Raw genomic sequence first — 21,303 nt, 5'->3', positions numbered from 1 at the left:
ATTAGTAAAGGACAAGTTTAACATGTGCGAAGTCGACAGTTACAGCCCTGATTCACTTCAAGCAAATACACATAAAATACAGTCCATTTTTCTTTATTTGTTTTTTAAACAAATAAAGGCCAAAATCAAGTTTTTGTCGGGGGTTTAAAACAATCTAACTTTCTGCAAAAATATACACTGGCTGGTAAACACTTTCAGACATGCAAGTATGTAACAAGCATGATGATTCACGACTGCACCCACTTTTATGTGTAAAATCTTGATTCATTCCGTGGTTAGACATAAAAAAGAAGGCTGGAAAGCTGCTTTATAGTAAGAATTTAAGAATAGTTCTAACTAAAAACGATGGTTTTGCTGTTTAATAATGCACACAATTTAATAAAAATGTTCTGACCCCTAAATGAAGAACATAAACGAATGCTCCTGTCAGTCTATCAGAGCCTTTGGAGTTTGTTTAAATCACTAACCATAAATATAGTCAATAACAACAGTGATGCTTGCTTTGGCAAAAAATGCTTTTAGATATACAGTATGAGGGATAAAGAGCAAAGTAGATCTGTAGGGTGCACCCTGATTGGCTCACCTGGTCTGGAGAGGGCTTGTGATTGGTTTGGTCAGAATTGGAGGCCTTGTGGTGGTCATCCTCATAGTTATCAGCCATTAGCTTCATGCGGTTCTGCGTCTGTAAAAGATCAAGCTCACGGTCAGCTACTGCCAAAACACACAAGTACGGACACACGGTCATTTTAAAATGAGCCCCGTCTGACTTTAAGCCTGGTAGTCTTTGGGGCTTGAGTTATCAAATCTCCATCTCAGCCCACGCTGTTAGGAGTGGAAATTTTATCTGTATGAATTCAATTACAAGCATTATAAGAAGTGATTCTGATATTCGTTTTGATAGACAGAGTATTACTTCAAGCCCTACAGCGAGAAGGGGATCACAGCGTATTCACGCAAGTTTCAGCTGGAATGGATTTGAGCGAGGAGGGGGAAAAGCGAGCGACGGAGATCTTTTAAACCCAGAGGAGAAGGGTGTGAAAAAGCAATAACAGAGACAGTGAGAGAAAAGCCGAGATGTAGAGAATGGAGAACAAAACACCAGCTCCTCTCAAATATAAACACATATGCACACTCACCTCCCTGCTTGACACAGATTCAAGCCTCCACATGCTCCAACCAAAGCACAGTTTTAACAAGCGCCCCAAGCTTTTACTGTCTACTTCTTAGATTAGAAATGTGCTAATTTTTACGGATAAGAGAATACGAGTGTGGTGCTCATGTGGGCGGCATGATTTTGAATCCAGCATGCAACGTTTAAAGATTTACAAATCATTAATACACAAAATAAAACACCCTTAAAGACACAAAATAACATTTATTTTCTATATAAAGTTTATTAGAGATGCACTGATATGGACATTTTCACAGATACCGATAACTCTATATTTTAAAGCCCATAACCGATATAGAGTCCAACTAATATAATTATTGATATGAAATTTTCAAATATAGATCAAACTTCTAAGATATCCAAATTGATCACCTTTGATCAGTCAGAATGATCTCATTATCATATTGGGATAACATTAAAAATATTAAGCTGATACTGTTATGAAAGAAAATATATTGTCCATTCCAACACTTTTTATACCACAGGTGTCCAATCAGTTCCTGGAGGCTTAAAACTCTGAACAGTTTAGTTCCAACCCTAATTACACATACCTGATCAAACTAAATAGGTCTTTTAGGCTTGTTTGAAACCTACAGGTAAGTGTGTTGGAGCAGAGTTAATTAAACTAAACTGTGCGTTCAACACCCGTTTTATACCCTCCATTCATTCATCCATTCATTCATTTTCGTCTGCTTAACCGGTGCCGGAATAATATTAAAAGTGCAGCTTTTTTGTTTTTTAGTCTTTGACATACAATTTATTTTTATATTATGTCCAAAAGTGCAGCACAATCATTCTTTAAAGCTTCTCATTTTATAGTATACATCACAAATTGATTCATTTTCCTTCAGCTTACTCTCTATTTCAGAGGTCACCACAGCAGAATGGACTGCCAACTATTCCAGTACGTTTTTATGAAGGAGATGCTCTTCCAGCCGCAACCCAGTATTGGGAAACACCCATATACACTTTCTTTCATACACACACTCATACGCTATGGACAATTTAGTTTATTCAATTAACCTATAGTGCATTGTTTTTGGACTGTTGATGAAACCAGAGCACCCGGAGGAAACCCAAAACCAACACGTGAAGAACATGCAAACTCCACATAGAGATGCCAACTGGCCCAGCTGGGACTCAAACCAGCAACCTTCTTGTTGTGAGGTGACAGTGCTAACCACTGAGCCACCGTGCCACCCCTATATAACGAGTTAACACTTGAAATGGCATGAGGGTTAATAAATGATGGCAGAACTATCATTTTTGGGTGCGCTATTAATGTAAACAAGTTGGGATGAAAGTTTTATTGGTCGGATCTTTCCAGTCCGATCATTCGTCATCCCCAGTTTTTAATAAATAAAACCATTGGAAATGACATCTAAGGCACGAATAAGAAATAATGCACAATTACTTTTGGCAAGTCAACCATAACATCTGACTCTACAAACACACGGCAATGAGAATATTCGATGAAATGAATAAATAAGACATGACTTTCGAATGAGAGCGGACCCACACCCTGCCCTTCCGGATTCTTCGGCTTGTTTCCCGGCTGCTCCCTGACCAGAATGTGATGGTTGGGCTCTCTCTGTTTAGTTTTCTCACCCTCTTCCCTCCACCTCCTGCACTCCCCAGTTTTCTTCTCTTATCCTCTCCCTCTGTTACAGTAATAAACATAACGTTAACTGACCGCCAGGAGTTTAATAGGCCACATGACCAACAGTTCTGCATTTTTAGGTGAGAATTAAACCAGTACAAGTGGCCTGAGTTAACATTATAAATATATAGTACACCCAAAGAAATTAAAACTGTGTCATCATTTACTAAGCTTTGCAAATTGTTGCAAGCCTGTATTGTTTCTTTCTTACAGTATATGGAACGAAAAGGTTTTTAAAAATACTGTAAAACCTCATTCATTCATTTTCTTTTTCGGCTTAGTCCCTTTATTAATCTGGGGTCGCCACAGCGGAATGAACCGCCAACTTATCCAGCATATGTTTTACGCAGCGGTTGCCTTTCCAGCTGAAACCCATCACTGGGAAACACCCATACACTCTCATTGACACATACACTAAAGCTAATTTAGCTTTTTTCCATTTAGCGCACGTCCTTAAATTTGTGGGGGAAACCGCAGCATCCAGAGGAAACCCACTTCAACACGAGAAGAACATGCAAACTCCATACAAAAATGTTGACCCAGCCAAGGCTCGACCCGGGATTTTCCTGCTGTGAGGTGATTGTGCTACCTACTGTGCCACCGTAACACCCAATAATAATAATAATTAATTCCTTACAATTATATATCGCTATTCTGGACACTCAAAGCGCCTAACATATTTGTGGGAATCCCTTCATCCACCACCAGTGTGCAGCATCCACCTGGATGGATAGCCATATTGTGCCAGACAGCACACCACACACCAGCTAATTGGTGGAAAGGAGGCGTGCTGAAGCCAATTATGATATAGGGATGGTTAGGAGGCCATGATGGACAGTGGGCAAATTTCGGTCAGGATGCCGGGGTTAAATCTCTACTCTTTTTCGAAGGACATCCAGGGATTTTTTAACAACCACAGAGAGTCAGGACCTTGGTTTAACCATAAGACGGCCCTCTATTTAGTACTGTTTGTTACTTTTCTCTGTCCCTCTCATTCCCAAAAATGACACTTGTGTTGTAGCTTTTATAACATTCCTGGTGAGACATTTATTATTATTAATAAATGTAATCACCAACACCCAGTCCTATCCAATTCACTGTGGATTAAAGATGTTTTTTGTTTTCTTAAACTAGAGAAAATCACACACAAAATTAAAGAAACTTGTGGCGACATCTATAAAACTTGTAGATTATTTAAGAAAGTGGGATATTTCTGAAAGTGTGAATATATTGCTTCTCTAGAAATATTGCTTTCCTTCCCACGAGTTTAAGATTGATAATCAACATGATCTTAAATATAATAATATTTATATATGCTCAAAAAGTCAAAGATTTGGAACAAGTTTAGAAAACAGACATCAACAGTACACCGACAAGGTGCCTCTGGATGCCTCAATTTCTTGTGTAGACACGACTCGATCTCTACCTGTTAACAAGCCACTTAGTCAGAGGTTAAATAAAAATATTGAACAAACAACCTCTGAGCAGCTCTTAGACACCCTGCACTCAACAACCTCTCAGTTTTTCACTCTGCCCCAGAAGGCAGCAGTAAACATGGAGGCCTAGAAGCGGCAAGGGGAAGCCATAATAGCCTCTGGAAAAAAAACTGCAACATTTTAGATCAACTGTCACTACCTCACGAGGAAGAAAATACCCCATTCGAGACAATTTGTTCCACATGCTCAGTGGGTTAGTGCGAAGGATTCGGGGCGAGAGTTCGGAAAGTCAGGCTAAAGCTCTCCAGCTTGTAGCATGTAAATCCTGGTACAGTCTTACATACAAGCATAAAAGTTATCAAGATGAAGGAAGAGGGAAAAACTTTTTTTGGCAACTCTACTACTATTAGACAGACTCTACATGCCTTTCCCAGCGTGAACATGCATTATTCATTTCCTATCCTGAAAAATTAGAAAAAAAGAAACGTATGCAAAAAAATAATAAACAGTAAAAACAAACTGTTTGGCTCGAAGCTGTAAGATTTCAGGGTTTGGAGGGCATAGAGCACCTACAGATGACTCTGGAGAGGCCACTGGAGAAAGAGAAACTCATTTGCAAAGCAAAAGAGAGAACGAGAGAAAGGGGGAGGTGGTATTTGCTTATTTGCCGGCTCACGAGTGAAGTGGTTTTCGATACCGACCGAGTTTAGTGGGGCGCAGGGACTCATAAAATGTTTATTGAACTGCACTGGGGAAATCTTTGCTCATAGGTCTGTACAATCAAACAAGTGTGTGTATACATGCACTGGGGCGCAATCTTGTTTCTGACATTGTGACTCACTCAAGAAGCAGTTCACCTAAAACATTTACTCACTCTCACGGCATTCTAGACTTTTTCTTCAGCAAAAGGCAACATTTAGCCTATGAAACACAAGCTTTTTTTGTAAATATACATGTATATGTGTATTTAAAAAGACACAAGAGAGATTATAGGTTACTTTTAATTTAGTTCATTCTGTTCTTTTGGTCTGCATCAACAGAATTCTACATTTAGTGCTGGTTTGCTCAGCATTCACATTGTTATTTTCAAGACTAACTTAAAAACACAAAAACAAACACTTTTATCATACATTTTGTGATGGAGTCTTTAGAATATTCAAAATATGCTGCATGCTGGGCTGTATTGTCCTTATAAATTGGGTAACACTTTAGTTTGATGGTCCATTTGAGTATTAATAGACTGTCTGCATAATATCTGTTGATGCTGCTGCTAAACACACATTTAACTGACTAGAAGAAACTTTGCAAGTACTGCACATGTCAATTTACACTAACCCCAACCTTAACCCCAACCTTAACAGTCTAAAATACCCCAACATATAACCCAACTATAGATTATTATAACACCTTCCCGACTATGGGTTATTTTAACCCAATGCATTGGGTTATTTTGATTAAATGATATTTTTTCCATTCTGGTATTAGTATTGCTTCTATTACTAGTATTACTATTAATTTTATAATTATGACTGTGTAAATAAATAACATACAGTAATAAAAAAATTTAAAATGCCATTTCCCATAACATTTTAATTCCAGCACTTGTTAAAATAAATCAGGAATCACAAACGATGAAGAAACAGAACGAAGTACAGACAGTTATAAACCGTGCAAGCAGAAAATCATGTGTTGATTGAGCAGAATGTACAATACAATGTACAATACATTTTAACCACATTCAAACGCTTCTAAAAGATTATCTTGGATAGTGAAATAAATATATAAACACGACATGGAGAGCTAATTTGATAAAAAAAAAAAACAATAACATTATTGCGCTACAGCTTAAATAAACTTTAACGGAAAACAACATTACGCATGCATATTAATACAGCTGTTCTGTGTCAATTAAATCAGTGGACTGTTGAAATTAACATTTTTAAGCCAACTGGTTGATTTATTAAACAAATAACAAACTAAAGGTTAATTATAACCCAACAAAGCACCAAATATTTAACTCAACTAGTCAAGTTATTAATAAAAACTCTAATAAAGGTTAAAAAAATAACCCAACAAAGCATCAAATAAGTTTAACTCAACCATTGGGTTAAATACATAAAACAACATTTTTTAGAGTATAATACAGTCTCAGGAATTCCTCAGTTCATTTGTATTGTGCAACACTGTGATGACAAAAATGAGGCATGTTTGTGCATTGTCTTTTTTTATAGTTGCATTTTGGGACATCAAGTCCTGTTTAGGTTCGTTTAGATGCCTTTGCCATGCATGTTGCATTCATATTTCATCTTAACCGCTCTAAAATGGGATTGAAAGTGAACCAAGACCCATATTTGCAGTGGTCCTGGTCTGCTTGTTGGGTATGCATCAAGGTTTGGAAGGCAATGTGCACATTTATTCAAATCAACTGAACAAAAACAGAGTAATTGCACCTACTTCTGCAGTTTGCTTGTTCATTTTGCCTTTAAATGTCAGTCTTTAACCTTAGTTCATCATCTGAGTGGATTTGTATTATAAAAGTCGAGCTTTTGAAAATGTGACAGAAAAACTGGTGTGAATATTTTTCTACACATCATCTTTTGGGTTCCACGGTAAGAAAGAAAGTGTATCATTTTTCATTCAGTCAAACCGAGGAACCTTCTCAGGGTTAATAAAATGATTTATGAGGCAATACTGCAAATCTGCCATAATTTTCCTAAAACATGCCAGAGTTACTTAAACATCACTAACAGAGTTCCCTTTACCTCCCCCACGGGCTGACCTGCTCTAACTTACTGAGAATGCAAACACCGAGATGATTTTCAAAACCGTTCAAGCTCACGCCGTTGTTTTGAAAACAGGTGAGGGGTGTTATACAGTTGCCACTCTCCAAGCGGAAGAGGCCCTCTGCCAGGAGATAAACTCGCTCCGGAGGGGAGAACGAGGGAGAGGAGACAAATTGCTACAAATGTCCATGTGTGCCCTTCGACCCTTGTCCATGATCTAGACAATGACATCATGTACCCAGCGTTAGTAGGAGCCACTAAAACCTCCTGGATTTACTTTGGCAGAACATCCGACCTTCGCGCAATCTGCAGACGTGCCTTCGAAAACACGGACAATGGAAGACAAGCGGGGAGGACTCTCGGAAGATGTCGAGCGGGTCCATGGGGAGGTGTTTGTGTATGTATACGAGGAAAGAGAGAGGTGCGGGGGAGAGCGCTTTAGAGAAACCGGATCTCCTCAAAGGGCTGGAGGGGTTCTGAAGAGCCGATCCCAGATGGCTACGGAACAAGGAGGCACACTCCGAACTTAACAGCTCATATGTGAGCCATAAAGCAAAGAAGAAAGGAAAGGTGGCCTGTGCTGGAAGAGGAGAGAACAGTTGGTGGAGAACACATGCTAGAGGCAACTTTTTGAGCAAACGATGTTACATAGGTTATTTACTTTTGAGAATGGGCACCAAAGTTGCATCAGGATCCGGTTGCACTATTTAGTTGCTCTCATTTGGTCGGCCATTGATGGAAACATTTCCCAACATTGCTCTAAAAGTTGTCCATTGTATCATCAGCATTAGAGATGGACTTGGAGAGAAAGAGGAGGTTGGGAAATAATGTACCCAACGCAGAACGAGATGTTTCAGCTAGCAGGCTAACAAGCAGACGGATAAGCGAGACTTGCGTTAAGAAGCCCTCCCTAATTGTAGGAGCCCCTTACATCCATGTGTAATAAAATTTACCATGAAACCAGATCCCCGTCTGAGTGGCTCATGGCAAGGGAATGGTTCTCCCTCTATGTGTGTGTGTACATGTGTGTCGGGGGTTCAGGAATCCAGCACATGGGGCTCTGCTTCTCTGCTTCCCCCCCCCTTGTTCCAGGACCTCACTTTCCTCAAAATTCCTTCGGCTACAGGCAGTGATATGGACTTGATAAAGCTGAGCGGATGAGGGACACACACTGAGCCCAGTTGCTTGAGCGTGCAAAAAACATAATACAACTGCTCAAGTTACTGCCACCAGCACAAAACATCTAAAAGCATGATGCTGGAATGCTTCTAAGTGCCACACTTTCCTGTTCTTTCTACTTCCCTTATCCGTCTTAGCATTTTCATCTCTTTTTTTTTTACCCTGCATACCTTGATTGCTTGTTTGGATTTTTCCTCTCCTGCTCTCTCTCGCATTCACTTTCTCTCTCTCGGCTCTTATGATAATTGTCAGGAATGCTGACCTCAATTCTTTGGTTTCCTTCCCAACTGGAGAGCTCATTTGCTCACTTAATCTAATCATTTTCACAATTATTCTACTTCTCCACCATTATCATTTCTCTCGCCCCCTTCCACCCTTTCCCCCAGTCTACTGCGACACAGAAATGCTGACGCGTTGCCAAAAGATGGATGAAAAATTGAAAAAAAAAAAAAAAAACAACTCAAAAGCGCTGACTCACATTTCTCTAAATTCACTGCGATATCAAAGAGCTTTTTGTCAGGCTCATAATTGGGGTCACGGAAGTGAAACGACATAACGAGAGCCCTTCCTACCTCTAGAGTAAAGTGACCTCTTTATAGCCCTGCGTGACCTCTGGAGTTCACCACCTCAATCTACTTCCTCTCCATCCCACCTTTTCATGCCTTGCCTCATTTAGCTTTAGTATAAGACATTAAAATGACATGATGCCGTGTGTAGCAGTGCACAAACTGCTGAACAAAACTGCTTTCCCAATTATAAGAGCAAGGCTAATGGCCAAAAACATGGAAACACTGCCAGACATATGACATCTCCATCTTAAAGTTCTTCTGAATTAACATACACATTGTTTCCTTGAAAATGAACAGACATGTCAGCCTGGTTGTGGCACAGTTAAAGCTTTCAAATGCACATGCAGTAGCTATTTATTGTGTATTGAATGATGTAATCACCATAATTACTATATTTAAAAGTTGCATAATAATTGAGGAGGCGTTTAGCATTTCAAACCATGTTTAGTCTTTGGAACAGGCATGATTTCAAAACTTTGAATGACACTGAGTATGACTGCACTGAAAAAGATTATTAAAGACTTAGCTTTAATGCTCTTCTAAAAACCATTAGTAAAAAAACAAAACAAAAAAAAACATAAAAAAAAGAAGACTGAGCAAGTCTGCCAGCACCAGCAATAGGATCAAGTGAATATTATGAACCCAGCCTTCTAGAAAGGAAAACATTATTAATTTAGTACATGTATCAGTTGTAAATAAGTAGGCATACACTAATACCAGAAACCGGTATCAGGTCAATGTTTGATTAAAATACTTGTACTCGTATTGTACATGAAATGCCGATATCATGCACCGATACCACTTAACAGTATTTCAAAACATGGATGTGATTTGTTGTCCTACCTGACTGTCTTAATGTATTAATTAATGTATTATATATGAATAGCTTAGTCCTTATAAACAATCAATTCATAAAATACATTAATACCGAATCCAGGCTACAGAAGAATAAACAGATCATGCATTATGATATTTGCATAGTGATGCAATGTCAATTGAGTGAAGGCAATGTAAACTGCTAACACTTGATATGTAATGTGTGAAATCGTGGATGTGTGTCAGCGCAAGGATAACTTATCCTTTAAATGTCCATGCTTAATCGGTAATTGATAAGGTCTATCAATTTGCATCAACAATGTGTGTGTATTTTTGGCTTGAAATTGCTTTCTGTTAATTAGTTTTGGGTTTATCCTTGCTACAGGCAAAAATAAAACTTCCTTTCAAATTAACTGCACTTTCTTTGAAACCAATCTAAGAAGTATCGGAATCAGTACTCGGTAACAGCAAGTACACACTCGTATCAGTTTGTAAAAAAGTGATATCAGTTCCTCCCTAGAAAAATATAAGTATATTTTATGTTCATGCATTTTTTGCCCACAGAACATTTAGTTAATATTAAGTAAAATGTGACGGATGTCCTTTCTTCCAGACTTTCTTAGCGTTATATATAGTTATATAGTGAGTTAAAAGTTTTATTTTCGTTATTTCACCTAATTCCAAAGGAAATATTGCTAATTTTAATGTAATTTAACCTAAATATGATAACAATGCTATGTCAAAAGAGAGAAGGCAATGTGAACTGCACACACTTGATTATATAATGTGTGAAATCGTGCACGCGTGTCAGTGCAAGGATAAGTTATCCTTTAAATGTCCATGCTTAATCAGTAATTGATATCATCTATCTATCTACAGAGTTATCAACAATGTGTGCACATTTTCGGCTTGGAATAGCCTTCTGTTAATGATTTTCATGTTGATCCTTGCTACAGGCAAAAAATTAACCTCCTTTAAAAATAATTTCATTTTCATTCAAACCACATCCAAGAAGTATCGGAATCGGTACCGGCAAGTACACACTCGTATGGGTTTGTAAAAAAAGTGGTATCAGTTCATCCCTAGAAAAAAAGTAAGTCTATTTTATGTTCATGCATTTTTTTTGCCCACAAAATATTTAGTTAATGTAATTTTACTGTTATCTCAGTGCGGTGATATGTGTGGTGTTAGTAACTATACTGTGGACCAGGTTTCGGGTGGTTGTGGCAAACAGGGAATGTCACATACTGTACCTATAAGATGAGGTCCTGGGGGTGCAGACGAGATTATGGGAGTTTTTTTGGGAGAAATAACAAAACTGGAGTGATGGGTGATCGGTCTAAAATACGGGAGACTACTGAGAAAAATGGGAGTGTGGGTATGTATGGTAAGTATACAACTCAGTTACAACTCTTGCGTTATACTTGAAGCATATCAGGGCCTTTTAAGTTCTGTTAAAACATCACAGTTTTACTACAACTGGCTAATGGAGCCCAAACAAGCATCTTCAACTATAAACACAAGAAAATTCCAATAAAAAGTCGGATGTTATTCAAGATAATGCACTAATATAAAAGGTTTCCACCGTCATCAACTGAACCTGACTATAGTTTTGTGAGCTTTGATGTTTGATGTAGTGGGCCTTTAGAGCTCTGAACAATAAGCAAGAGAGTAATGTGTTTGAGGACCAAAAGAAAGTCACAAACAGTGGAGAAGAAAGAGTTTGGTGCTCTGTCATGCTCTTTTTTCAGCCCATTAAAAGTAATTACTAAGTCTCAGAAGTCACTAAAGAGGCCAAGACATCAAAAGCAAAGATAACGCAAAAAATACAGTCCCAGATCCCTGCATGAATAACAGTCGCGGAGATAAGCTCCTTGGACAAGCATGACAGAAAGGATTCTACAGGGCTCCCATGATTGTGAGCTGTAGTGCTTCCAGTTTTAGAGGCCTGGGATTAAAATCGAACAGGGCAGATAACTGGGAAATGGGTGGAAATAGAATGGTCTCTCTGTTCTGAGTGCCCAGAGGGAAGCAAACAGACTCGGTTAGAATTAGACTGGCTGGTCTTTGCCACGGCAGGATCAGCACTTTTTCTTTCTCGTGCCATATACTGTATACAGTACCAAGTCAGAAAAGTGGTGGTATGGAAAATGTATAAATAAACGAGTTTTTTTTCTTTGGTGCATGCATTTGAATAAAATATGAGTGGTTGCGGATGACACAAACCACTTGTAAAAATATCAATAGCAAAAATATGAAGCTAAATATGGTGGCAATTCAAATGCCAATTACTTTGTTGACATTCTTTACTGCAAAACAGCATTGTGAAGCAAATTGGGCCTGCATGAAATCTTGTATAAGAGGCTAATTTTACGATTGTTGTATATGAAATGATGTTTCATCTTTAATTACGTTATTAAATATAATTTTAGTTCACTATGACTGATAAGTCTGTGCAAGAAACAGAACATTATATACAATATAATAACATTTATTTGACCCTCAGCAAACAATCCTGTAGAAAAGCATGACAGCGGATAGTATAGACTGATTACCGAATAAATGCAAGTAACAGTAATTGTGACATTTGACTTATTTGAAGAAACGCTTATTTGAAGGGACCTCCCTGCAGCCATGGTACACTAGCAAAATCCATACAATTACTAGCTTTTGATCTATATCAGGGGTGCCCAAACTTTTTTGTATGAAGGGCCAAAAAACAAATATCACTGAAGGTAAAAATTTTTTTACATTATAGTTGCCATGGGTAATATTCCAATGCTTTTCTTAATATTTCAAGATAAATATAAAACATCAGCTTGAATCGTATTAACTAATGCAGTGTGACTTTTTAAATTATAACTATAGTTAGTTATAACTTAAGTTCATTGCTGAATACGCTAGCCAGACAGATTGTGCCTTTGGCTTGATTTATTTATCAGTCTCTGCATTGTCCTCTATCCATCCAATGACAGTATGTACAGTGCATTTTAAACTAAATTACAGTATTTAAACTGAAACATTTAATTATTGTTAGTTTTCTTAAAAGCTTCACAATAAAACAAACAAATAAAAGTTATATTAAGTATGAAATGACAATCTTTAAACCAGGGGTGACCAACCTGTTCCTGGAGATCTACCTTCCTGCACACTTCAGTTGCAACCCATATCAAACACACCTGCCAGTAATTGTCAAGTGCTGTTCAGGTCCAGATTAATTGGCTCAGGTGTGTTTGTCAAGGTTGGAGCTGTAATCTGCAGGAAGATAGATTTCACCAGAAACCAGGTTGACCATCCCAGCTCTAAACCATCCCCATCATTTTTCTTCTCTTTTCAGATGGGATGGTGGGCCAAATTAAAGGTTACCATGGGCTACAGTAACTTTGGCCTGCGGGTTTGGGCATTTCTAGTCAACATGATGTAACTACAGAAAAAGTTAAGCTTTACAGTAAATAGGAAAATTATCGAAACTCTAGTAATTTTTCAGCGAGATGCTTATGTTTTAGTCCGATTCAATTATCTATGCTAAATTAGTAATAATCTTTGCCAGGGGTGTCTAAACTCTGTTCATGAGGGCTGGTGTCCTGCAGACTTTAACTTTAACTTGCCTCAACACACTTGCAAATACATTTCTAGAAAGCCTAGTAAGATCTTGTTTAGCTAGCCTAGGTGTGTCTGATTGAGGTTGGAACTAAACTTTGCAGCTTGGACACCACTGATCTATGCTAAGTTAACCTAAAAGTGTAAAAGTGCTCCCGCCAGACCCAGATATTGGTTAAATATTCTAGAGCAGGGGTGTCCAAACTCAGTCCTGGAGAATTTAGCTCCAACCCTAATCAAACACACCTAAACCAGCTAATCAAACTCTTACTAGGTATCCTAGAAACTTCCAGGCAGGTGTGTGGAAGTTGGAGCTAAAGTCAGCAGGACACCGGACCTTCTGGACCAACTTTGGACACCCCTGCTCTAGAGCATAGGTCTCAAACTCAATCCCTGGCAAAACTGTGCAGAGCTGCGGCCCTGCAGAAACTGAATTTGAGACCTATGCTCTAGAGGAGTAGTAAATAGGGTAAGAATTGAGTATCAGTTAGGTACTGTAAGAGGAGAACGACCACAGGTTGTAATTTAGAAATGACAGAAGGGCCAGAAAATGGAGAAAAAAGGATGTTGCCCCACCCTCATTAGAGTATCGGAACAGGAATCACTATTAAAACAGTACTTTCAGTGCTGTAGTATAGCAAAGCATCACCAACTATCATTAACGACGCTAAGGCAAAACCCTGTAATAATAAAGCAGCCAAAAGTCTTCACGACCTGCCAAAAGGGGCGCAGAGTGTTCTAAAAAAATTCATTTGTCTGACCGAATAATAACAACATCGTTAAGCGTTCTCCACAATCGGAGATGCAGTGGAAAATCTCCATTTCCTCTCCTCCACAACGTCACACATTGGACGAGCTGGACACCCACAGGCCTTATTCAAACAGCCATTTAGCGGCTTGTGTTTTGAGGTCTCGTGTTCCGAAAACACAGCGACTTTTTTCTCCTAAACGAGCAGCGAGAGTTGCATCAGATCCAAGACAAATCCAGCACGGATGAGCCACGACCTCCATTCGCAAGGCCCCCTCGACTTCGGCTCTGCAAGACCTTCAGCCAAACAAGATCCTGCAATGAATCGAATGCTTGTTGATGTTGTTGTTTGCATGTTTTTTTCTTTCTAGACTGTCACTGGGTGCTCTAATTTAGGCTCTGTGATCACTTTAGGCCACAGCGTGGGATGTGAGGCGCCAACAGCTCAGAAAACAAGAGCATTTTGAATCCTATAAAGGTGCACACAGTGGCCTTGGCATTGATTTGCTGCTTTCACATTTGAAGTTTATTCGTGGGTAGCTGTGAGACAAAACGTTTTTATTCCTCTGAGTGGTGCCCAAAACCACGGCTCTGCTGAGAACAGCAGGCCTAGAGGCTTTTACTCAGTTGGCATCTCTGCCCATCCTGATGCCCGCCGTCGCCCGAAGCCATGCGAGGACAGCGGGGCCTTGCAGCAGGTAATGAGAGCAAGACGTAGCGACCCAAATCTGCAGTTTGCGAGGGGATGGAATTACCAACGCCATTCCAGCACTTGTGGGAACTAACACTAACACTCAATCTGCGGTTACAGAACTGCAAGCAGACTTTTTAACACCGTCCCAGAGGACCAGCAAACTGTAATTGGTCTGAATCACTCCGGGTCATCTCTATAAGAAGCGGATGGGGTTAGTCATGAGATACATGGCTTACAAATGGATGAGAGACCAAAACTGCAACTCTAGTCTTTGGAAAGCAACAAAAGAGCAAATGAAGCTTACCAAAATTGTCAGGATAAATATCGTTTGCCTGTGTGTACGTCTTGATTTTCGAACATGGACACGCTCAGACGCCAGGACAGATTGGACTCTGGAGGTCACACTTTGGCAAGTCTTACATCTCGGAATAGGGACTAAAATACACATTCACTTGATCAATGTCATCTCTGTCTCTCTCGCTGAAAGAGGAACCATGTCAGTTCAGCCATACTCCATTACACACACACACACACACACACTCACACTCGATATCCTGATCTACAAAGGGGAGGAGAAAGGGGTCGGTGCAAACACACACACACACGCAAACACAAAAATGGATGACTTACAATAGAATATATATTGATGACTCAAACCTTAACCCATTACTATCACTACTATAAGAGATGTCAAAAGTATTAGATGTTTTAATGCAAATATAGATATGTTCGAATATATTTTTCAATGCTACTGTATATATATATATATATATATATATATATATATATATATATATATATGTACAAAAGAGAACATTACATTTTGTTAAATTTTAAATAATAAAAAACCTGTACAGCATTTTATTTTACATTATATAAAATAATAAAAAAATATAATAAATAAATAAATAAACAAAAATAAATAAAATAGAAAAATAAAAAATATATAAATAAAAAACTAAAAAAATTGTGTAAAAAAAAAAAAGCATTTGTTCTGACCTGCCCCTATTGACCTTATTCTTCAATGTAGAAGTGCGCTCGTTTTTGCGACTGTTTTAGAACGTCCGATTCAATTAACGTCAGAAAATGCTCAAACTACTTGCTTTACAAACAAATGTTTACATGAGTATACAGACCTAGTAGAATAATGTAATAATAAAATATCAGTTTGCGGCATCGAGCAGCAGACCGAGCTGTTTTTAACATCTAAAAAAAAAAGGAAGTGAATGAGACTGGAAGTCTCGAGCCAAAAAGATTCAAATAGCTGCGCCCGCATATATGTGAAAAATAAGGTGAATTAAATGTACAAAAGAAAACAATAAATTACTACACATAAATCTTTGCATTAGCATAGACATTAAACATGGTAACACTTTATTTTAATGGTCCATTTGAGTATTAGTAGACAGTCTGCTGAATAACTGTTGATACTGCTGCTAAACAGATATTTAACTGAATAAAAGAAACTTTGCAAGTACATCAACTTACACTAATCCTAACCCTAACCTAACAGTCTACTTAAAATCTAATGAGAATTAGTTGGCATTTAGATGCAGTGTAACTTAAATTCAACAAATGGACCATCAAAATAAAGTGGGATCTAACACAAACGCTTTTGAAATCCAAACCCTCTAAAAGATTGTAAGGCTGCATGAATTAGACCAACTGGAGCTAGTAACACTTTCAAAAGACATTATAATTGGAATGGCATCTACGCCCATATTAGTATTTTTCCTTATCCGGACGAATCCATAATCTTGGACCAGGCCGTATCCTGAGCAGATACTGTGGAGGTGCATGGAGGAGTAGAGAGCATGAGAATGCCTGAAAGACCCCAGTGACAGACGAGTGTCCAAATTAATCCCGCTGGTGACCTACTCACACTTCTCCACGATGGACGTCCTGCGTTCTTCAGCCTCTGGTGCCTAGACTGTGGATCTCCACAAGAAGTTTGGCCAGAGACGATAAGGTCGTGCCCAACTGAACCTGATTTCTCTCAAGTTTTTTTCTCCTTCACTTTCAGTAGTGAAATTGCACCGATTTTGATGATGAAGCAAAAAAGATTGTGCTTTTGGATGCATTTTTGGGTTTTTTAAGCTATCTATGGTGAGGTGTAGCTATGTGGCAGTACAATTCTCTTCCTTTTCTCGCATTTTAGAATAAAACCACAATATAATGCAGTATTAGATATAGAAAACTGAATGTGAATTTTTGTTCTTCGCCACCGGCTTGGTTGCTTGGTTCGGGACTTGTGGGGCAGTGCATCAATTGATCTGCTTTTCTGTGTTTGGACTTTCAGCATTGAAAATTAAACCAGACTGAACTGAACTAAACTGAATTTCAACTCTGAAACTAGACTGAGTCTGAAACTAGACTGAGAGTTTCAATTTGCTAGAACATCTATGTTCAGCTGCTTTGACAGAATCTACATTGTAAAAGCGCTACAGAAATAATGATAAAGATGAATTAAATTAATGCACAAATGTTTTTTTTAAGTGTGACCCTAGAAAGTCTTGAAGTCATCAGTCTAAAAACACATTTTCTATATCTAATACTGCATTATATTGTGGTTTTATTCTAAAATGCAAGAAAAGGAAGAGATTTGTGCTGCCACATAGCTACACCTCACCATAGATAGCTTAAAAAACCCAAAAAATGCATCCTAAAGCACAATCTTTTTTGCTTCAACATCAAAATCAGTGCAATTTCACTACTATTGCTTCTCCTGACTTTACCCAAACAAATCCCAGTCCCTCTGTAACACCGGCGCTGACATAAGAAACCCCAAACACACACACATAAGTCGGCTGACATACAGTTAACATGGGAAAAGCCAGGAAGTTTGTGCTGAGAGTTATGATGGAGGAGGGGTTGGTTTAGAGGCGGTGACCACACTAACCAGTCTACACCTTTTCCACAGCACACACAGAGAGCCCAGTGTGCATGAGCGGAGTCTCTCCAGCATCGTAAAGATTTCACATACGAGCGGCCGGATGATTAATGTGCTGAAATCATGCTCCACGATAATGGCGTGGATTAATGCAGCCTCTTCAGACCGTGCAGGGGCAAGGATGATAAATTTTACGACTTATCAAATATGGTTTTGGACGCCTCAAGCAGGTGGGAGTGTTTTCGGCAGGTTTGCTTGAGCCAGGACTGCTTTTAGAGAGGGTTTGAGGGGTGGGAGGGGGAATGCAATTGGGGTTTAAGGTCACCCTCCTACACCGACTGCTATTCTTGAGTTAATAACATGCAGTATTTTAGAAATAACTTAATAACGTTAAACTGCAGTGTTGAATTTTCAACATCAAAAGTTGACAGAGCAAAGATCAAGGTCCAATAATTCAGTTCGGAACCGTCAATGAATGGAAAACACATGTGGATCATAAAATACAGAGACTGCTAATTATTAATGGGTATTTTTTTATAGTGAGAGCAAGGAAAAAGAAAGCATTTGGGGGGATTTTCTTCCTTATCAAATTTAGGATATTGTCATTTGGCTTTTTAAGTACTAATTAAATTTAATTTAAGATGATAGGCATTTAAGAATACACATTTGTACAAAACAACAACATTAACAATGAAATAAATAAATAAAATAAACTAGAAATAAAAGAATAATAATAGTTACTAATAATAGTTATGTAAAATACATAATAATAATAATAATAATAATGGACAGCCTCGGCTGGGTCACTTGGCATTTCTGTGTGGAGTTTGCATGTTCTCCCTGTGTTTGCGTCTCCTCTGGTCACTCTAATTTCCCCCACAGTCCAAACACACGCGCTAGTGAATTGAATAAACTAAGTTGGCCGTAGTGTATCTGAATGTAAGAGTGTATAGGTGCTTTCCAGTGTTGGATTGTAGCTGGAAGGACATCCACTGTGTAAAACATATGTTTGATAACATAGGTTGGCAGCTCACTCCGCTCGTGGCGACCCCAGACTACTAAGCCGAAAAGAAAATGAATGAATAATAATAATTAAAAAAAATAATAAAATACTTAATATTAATAGCTCTACTGCTACATTTAAAAATATAGACAATTTTAAGGGATGTAAACAAGAACAATGGTCCCAACGTACTTCCTGTTTTACATTTTTCATTTCTATAGATTCCGAGAAACCAAAAAGAGCCATACATAATGTTATGACAGCTGCTTTAACATTAAGTTATGACTGAATTGCCTCTTGTTAGGTTAACCAGGTTTCAAAGTTTATATAGCTTATAAAAAAGTCACAAGCAAATATGTTTATGTTATTTTAACTTATTTTAACAAGTGAGCTAAGTTAATTTACAAAGTTGTACGTGTAGTATTTTGGGTCAGTTTGACTGATGTTGAGATGACTTGAAAGGTTTGGTATCATTACTCTTATATTACTAACTCTTATATAACTCTTGTATTATTCCATAAACATTTTCTGATCTGCTTCTAAAATCACCTTAAAAGTTAAGCGTCTTTCACACTGCAAGGTGCCTTTTTTGAATGATTGACTTACAGCTGTGAGCGTTAGCTGTTTATGTGCCCTAAGCGCCTCGCGTTTTAACTGTCTTCTGTGCCTTGCGTTTTTGCCCTGTGCGTCATGCACTCGCAGTTGAAAAAAAATCAACTCTGAGCGGAAAAATTGTGTTATGTCAGTCACGTCGGTTTCATTCTCCAATCAAATGAGAGCAGAGGCGGGGTTTCCGTTGAGGTGCCTGCAGTGTTTGTGCTGTCAAGACGACTACAGAGACTTTTGAAGATGGAGGAGAAACTTGTGGCTGCTGTTTGAGGTAGTGGGAGCTGTATGACTCACAAATCTTGAATATCTCAATATTATGAAATATTAAAATTATATTAATATCTACAGCAACACTAGCCCACATTACGCAGCTGATTCAGTCGTTGCCTAGTGACATAAAAAGAGCACCGCGCTTCTTTTTTTCTTGTCAACATAAAAGGCAGTGAGGTGCACCTTGCGTTTATGGAACGTAAAAGCACATTCGGAGTGATTGGCCCCTAAGCAACTTCCGGAGACCTCAGTCAACCAAGCAACAGCAACCGTTGGCCACCAGGTGGGCGTGTCGAGTGATGCAATAAAGTTGAGAATCCTTCAACTTTATGCAAATGAAGAGCGATTTTCTTTAGCAATAGCCAATAGGAGCACCAGTAGAGCTCACGTAATCCTCTCTGAGCTCCTGCAGAGGCCGGTTGTAATCTCCATGCTGTAGACCTACACTACTGTACGTCTGGAGTAGCTCGACACCCAGAGCGACAAAGTCGCTGCTAGTGTAAATGAGGGATTGGAAGTATAGTTCAGTTAAAAATGAAAATTCTGTTATTAAGTTAAGGTAATTAAGTTTCAAAGCTTTATGAGTTTCTGCACACAAACAAGGAGATTTTAAAGAATGTGGAAATCCTGTAACCATTGACTTCTGCTTTTTTCTACCGTATGAGTCAATGGTTACAGGTTTGCAGCTTTCTTTGAATTTTTTTCTTTTGTGTTTAACAGAAGAAAGAAACTCACAAAGCTTTGGAACCACTTGATAGTGAGTAAATAGAGAGAAAAGTTCCATCTTTGGGTGAACTGCCCCTTAAATATTAATCTCAGTCAAGTTTGTGATATCAGCAGAGAGTTTAATCTGAGTTTTTCTTCTCTAAAATGCTAATAAACGTTGGACAGCACATCAGAGCCGGATGAGACCTCAAGACAAAGAGCAGAGATTTCTCTATGTGGATTCTTCAAAAGACACTCGCCAAGCATCAGTCCTATTTTTACATCGTCATCATCATCACTGTGGCTGACAGACACACAGACGGAGAATACGCAAAAGAAAAAGAACAAAGCCAGCTCAGTTTCTTTCTGAAACACATCAGATATAGCTTAAAGAGTGATGCATCGCAAAACAAAAACAGATACGGGATGTCTTCTCGCTCCGCTCTTTTTGTTATGAAAAACTACACTGCTTGGTTTCTCTCGCTTTTTTTTTTCTCCTCTTCTTTTTTTGTGGTTTCATACTAGTTCATTTCCTTCACCTCAAATCTCTGGATCACAGTAACGGCTGTTGATTATGCATCATTTTGTTAGACATCAAATAGTCCCATCTGCTCGTCGTCGAGAAAATATAATTTAAACACGATGACGGGCTCCATTTATCACACGCTGAGTACATCACAATCCGCTCGAGTGAGATGAAACAAATGAGAAGCCACACGATTGGATAAAGGTTTTTTATAGATAAAATGCTGTTACTTCTTCAGAACTATAAAATACTGCATTTGTGACAAAATATACTACAATGAGATATTAATTATTAATAATAATTCATTCATTCATTTTCCTCCGACTTAGTCCCTTTATTCATCAAGGGTCACCACAGCGGAATGAACCACCAACTTTATCAGCATATATTTTACACAGCCGATGGGAAACATCCATACACACACATACACTACGGCCAATTCAGTTTATTCAATTTACCTATAGTGCGTGTGTTTGGACTGTGGGGGAAACCGAAGCACCCAGAGAAACGTCAACATGGGAGAACATGCAAATTCCACATAGAAATGCCAACTGACCCAGCCGGGACTTGAACCAGCAACCTTCTTGCTGTGAGGCAACAGTGCTAACCACTGAGCCAATGTTTATATATATATATATATATAT

The 21,303-nt window shown here is 38.5% G+C and overlaps 1 protein-coding gene across 13 annotated transcripts in view; it reads right to left on the bottom strand.

Annotated features, from left to right (window-relative positions):
* Positions 1-21,303, bottom strand: part of erc1b (ELKS/RAB6-interacting/CAST family member 1b) — a 314,518-nt gene that overhangs the window by 40,480 nt on the left and 252,735 nt on the right. For all 13 annotated transcript variants that reach the window (XR_012401811.1, XR_012401815.1, XR_012401812.1 and 10 more), the window contains one exon: positions 584-682. Coding sequence is in view for 8 of the 13 variants with exons in the window: in XM_021475209.3 (XP_021330884.2) it covers positions 584-682 (99 nt within the window). In the remaining 5 variants the exon portion in view is untranslated. The remainder of the gene's footprint in view (positions 1-583; positions 683-21,303) is intronic.

This window comes from Danio rerio, chromosome 4 (genome assembly GCF_049306965.1).
Source record: "Danio rerio strain Tuebingen ecotype United States chromosome 4, GRCz12tu, whole genome shotgun sequence".
NCBI lineage: Eukaryota > Metazoa > Chordata > Actinopteri > Cypriniformes > Danionidae > Danio > Danio rerio.
This window is presented reverse-complemented; position numbering and strand designations above follow the sequence as displayed.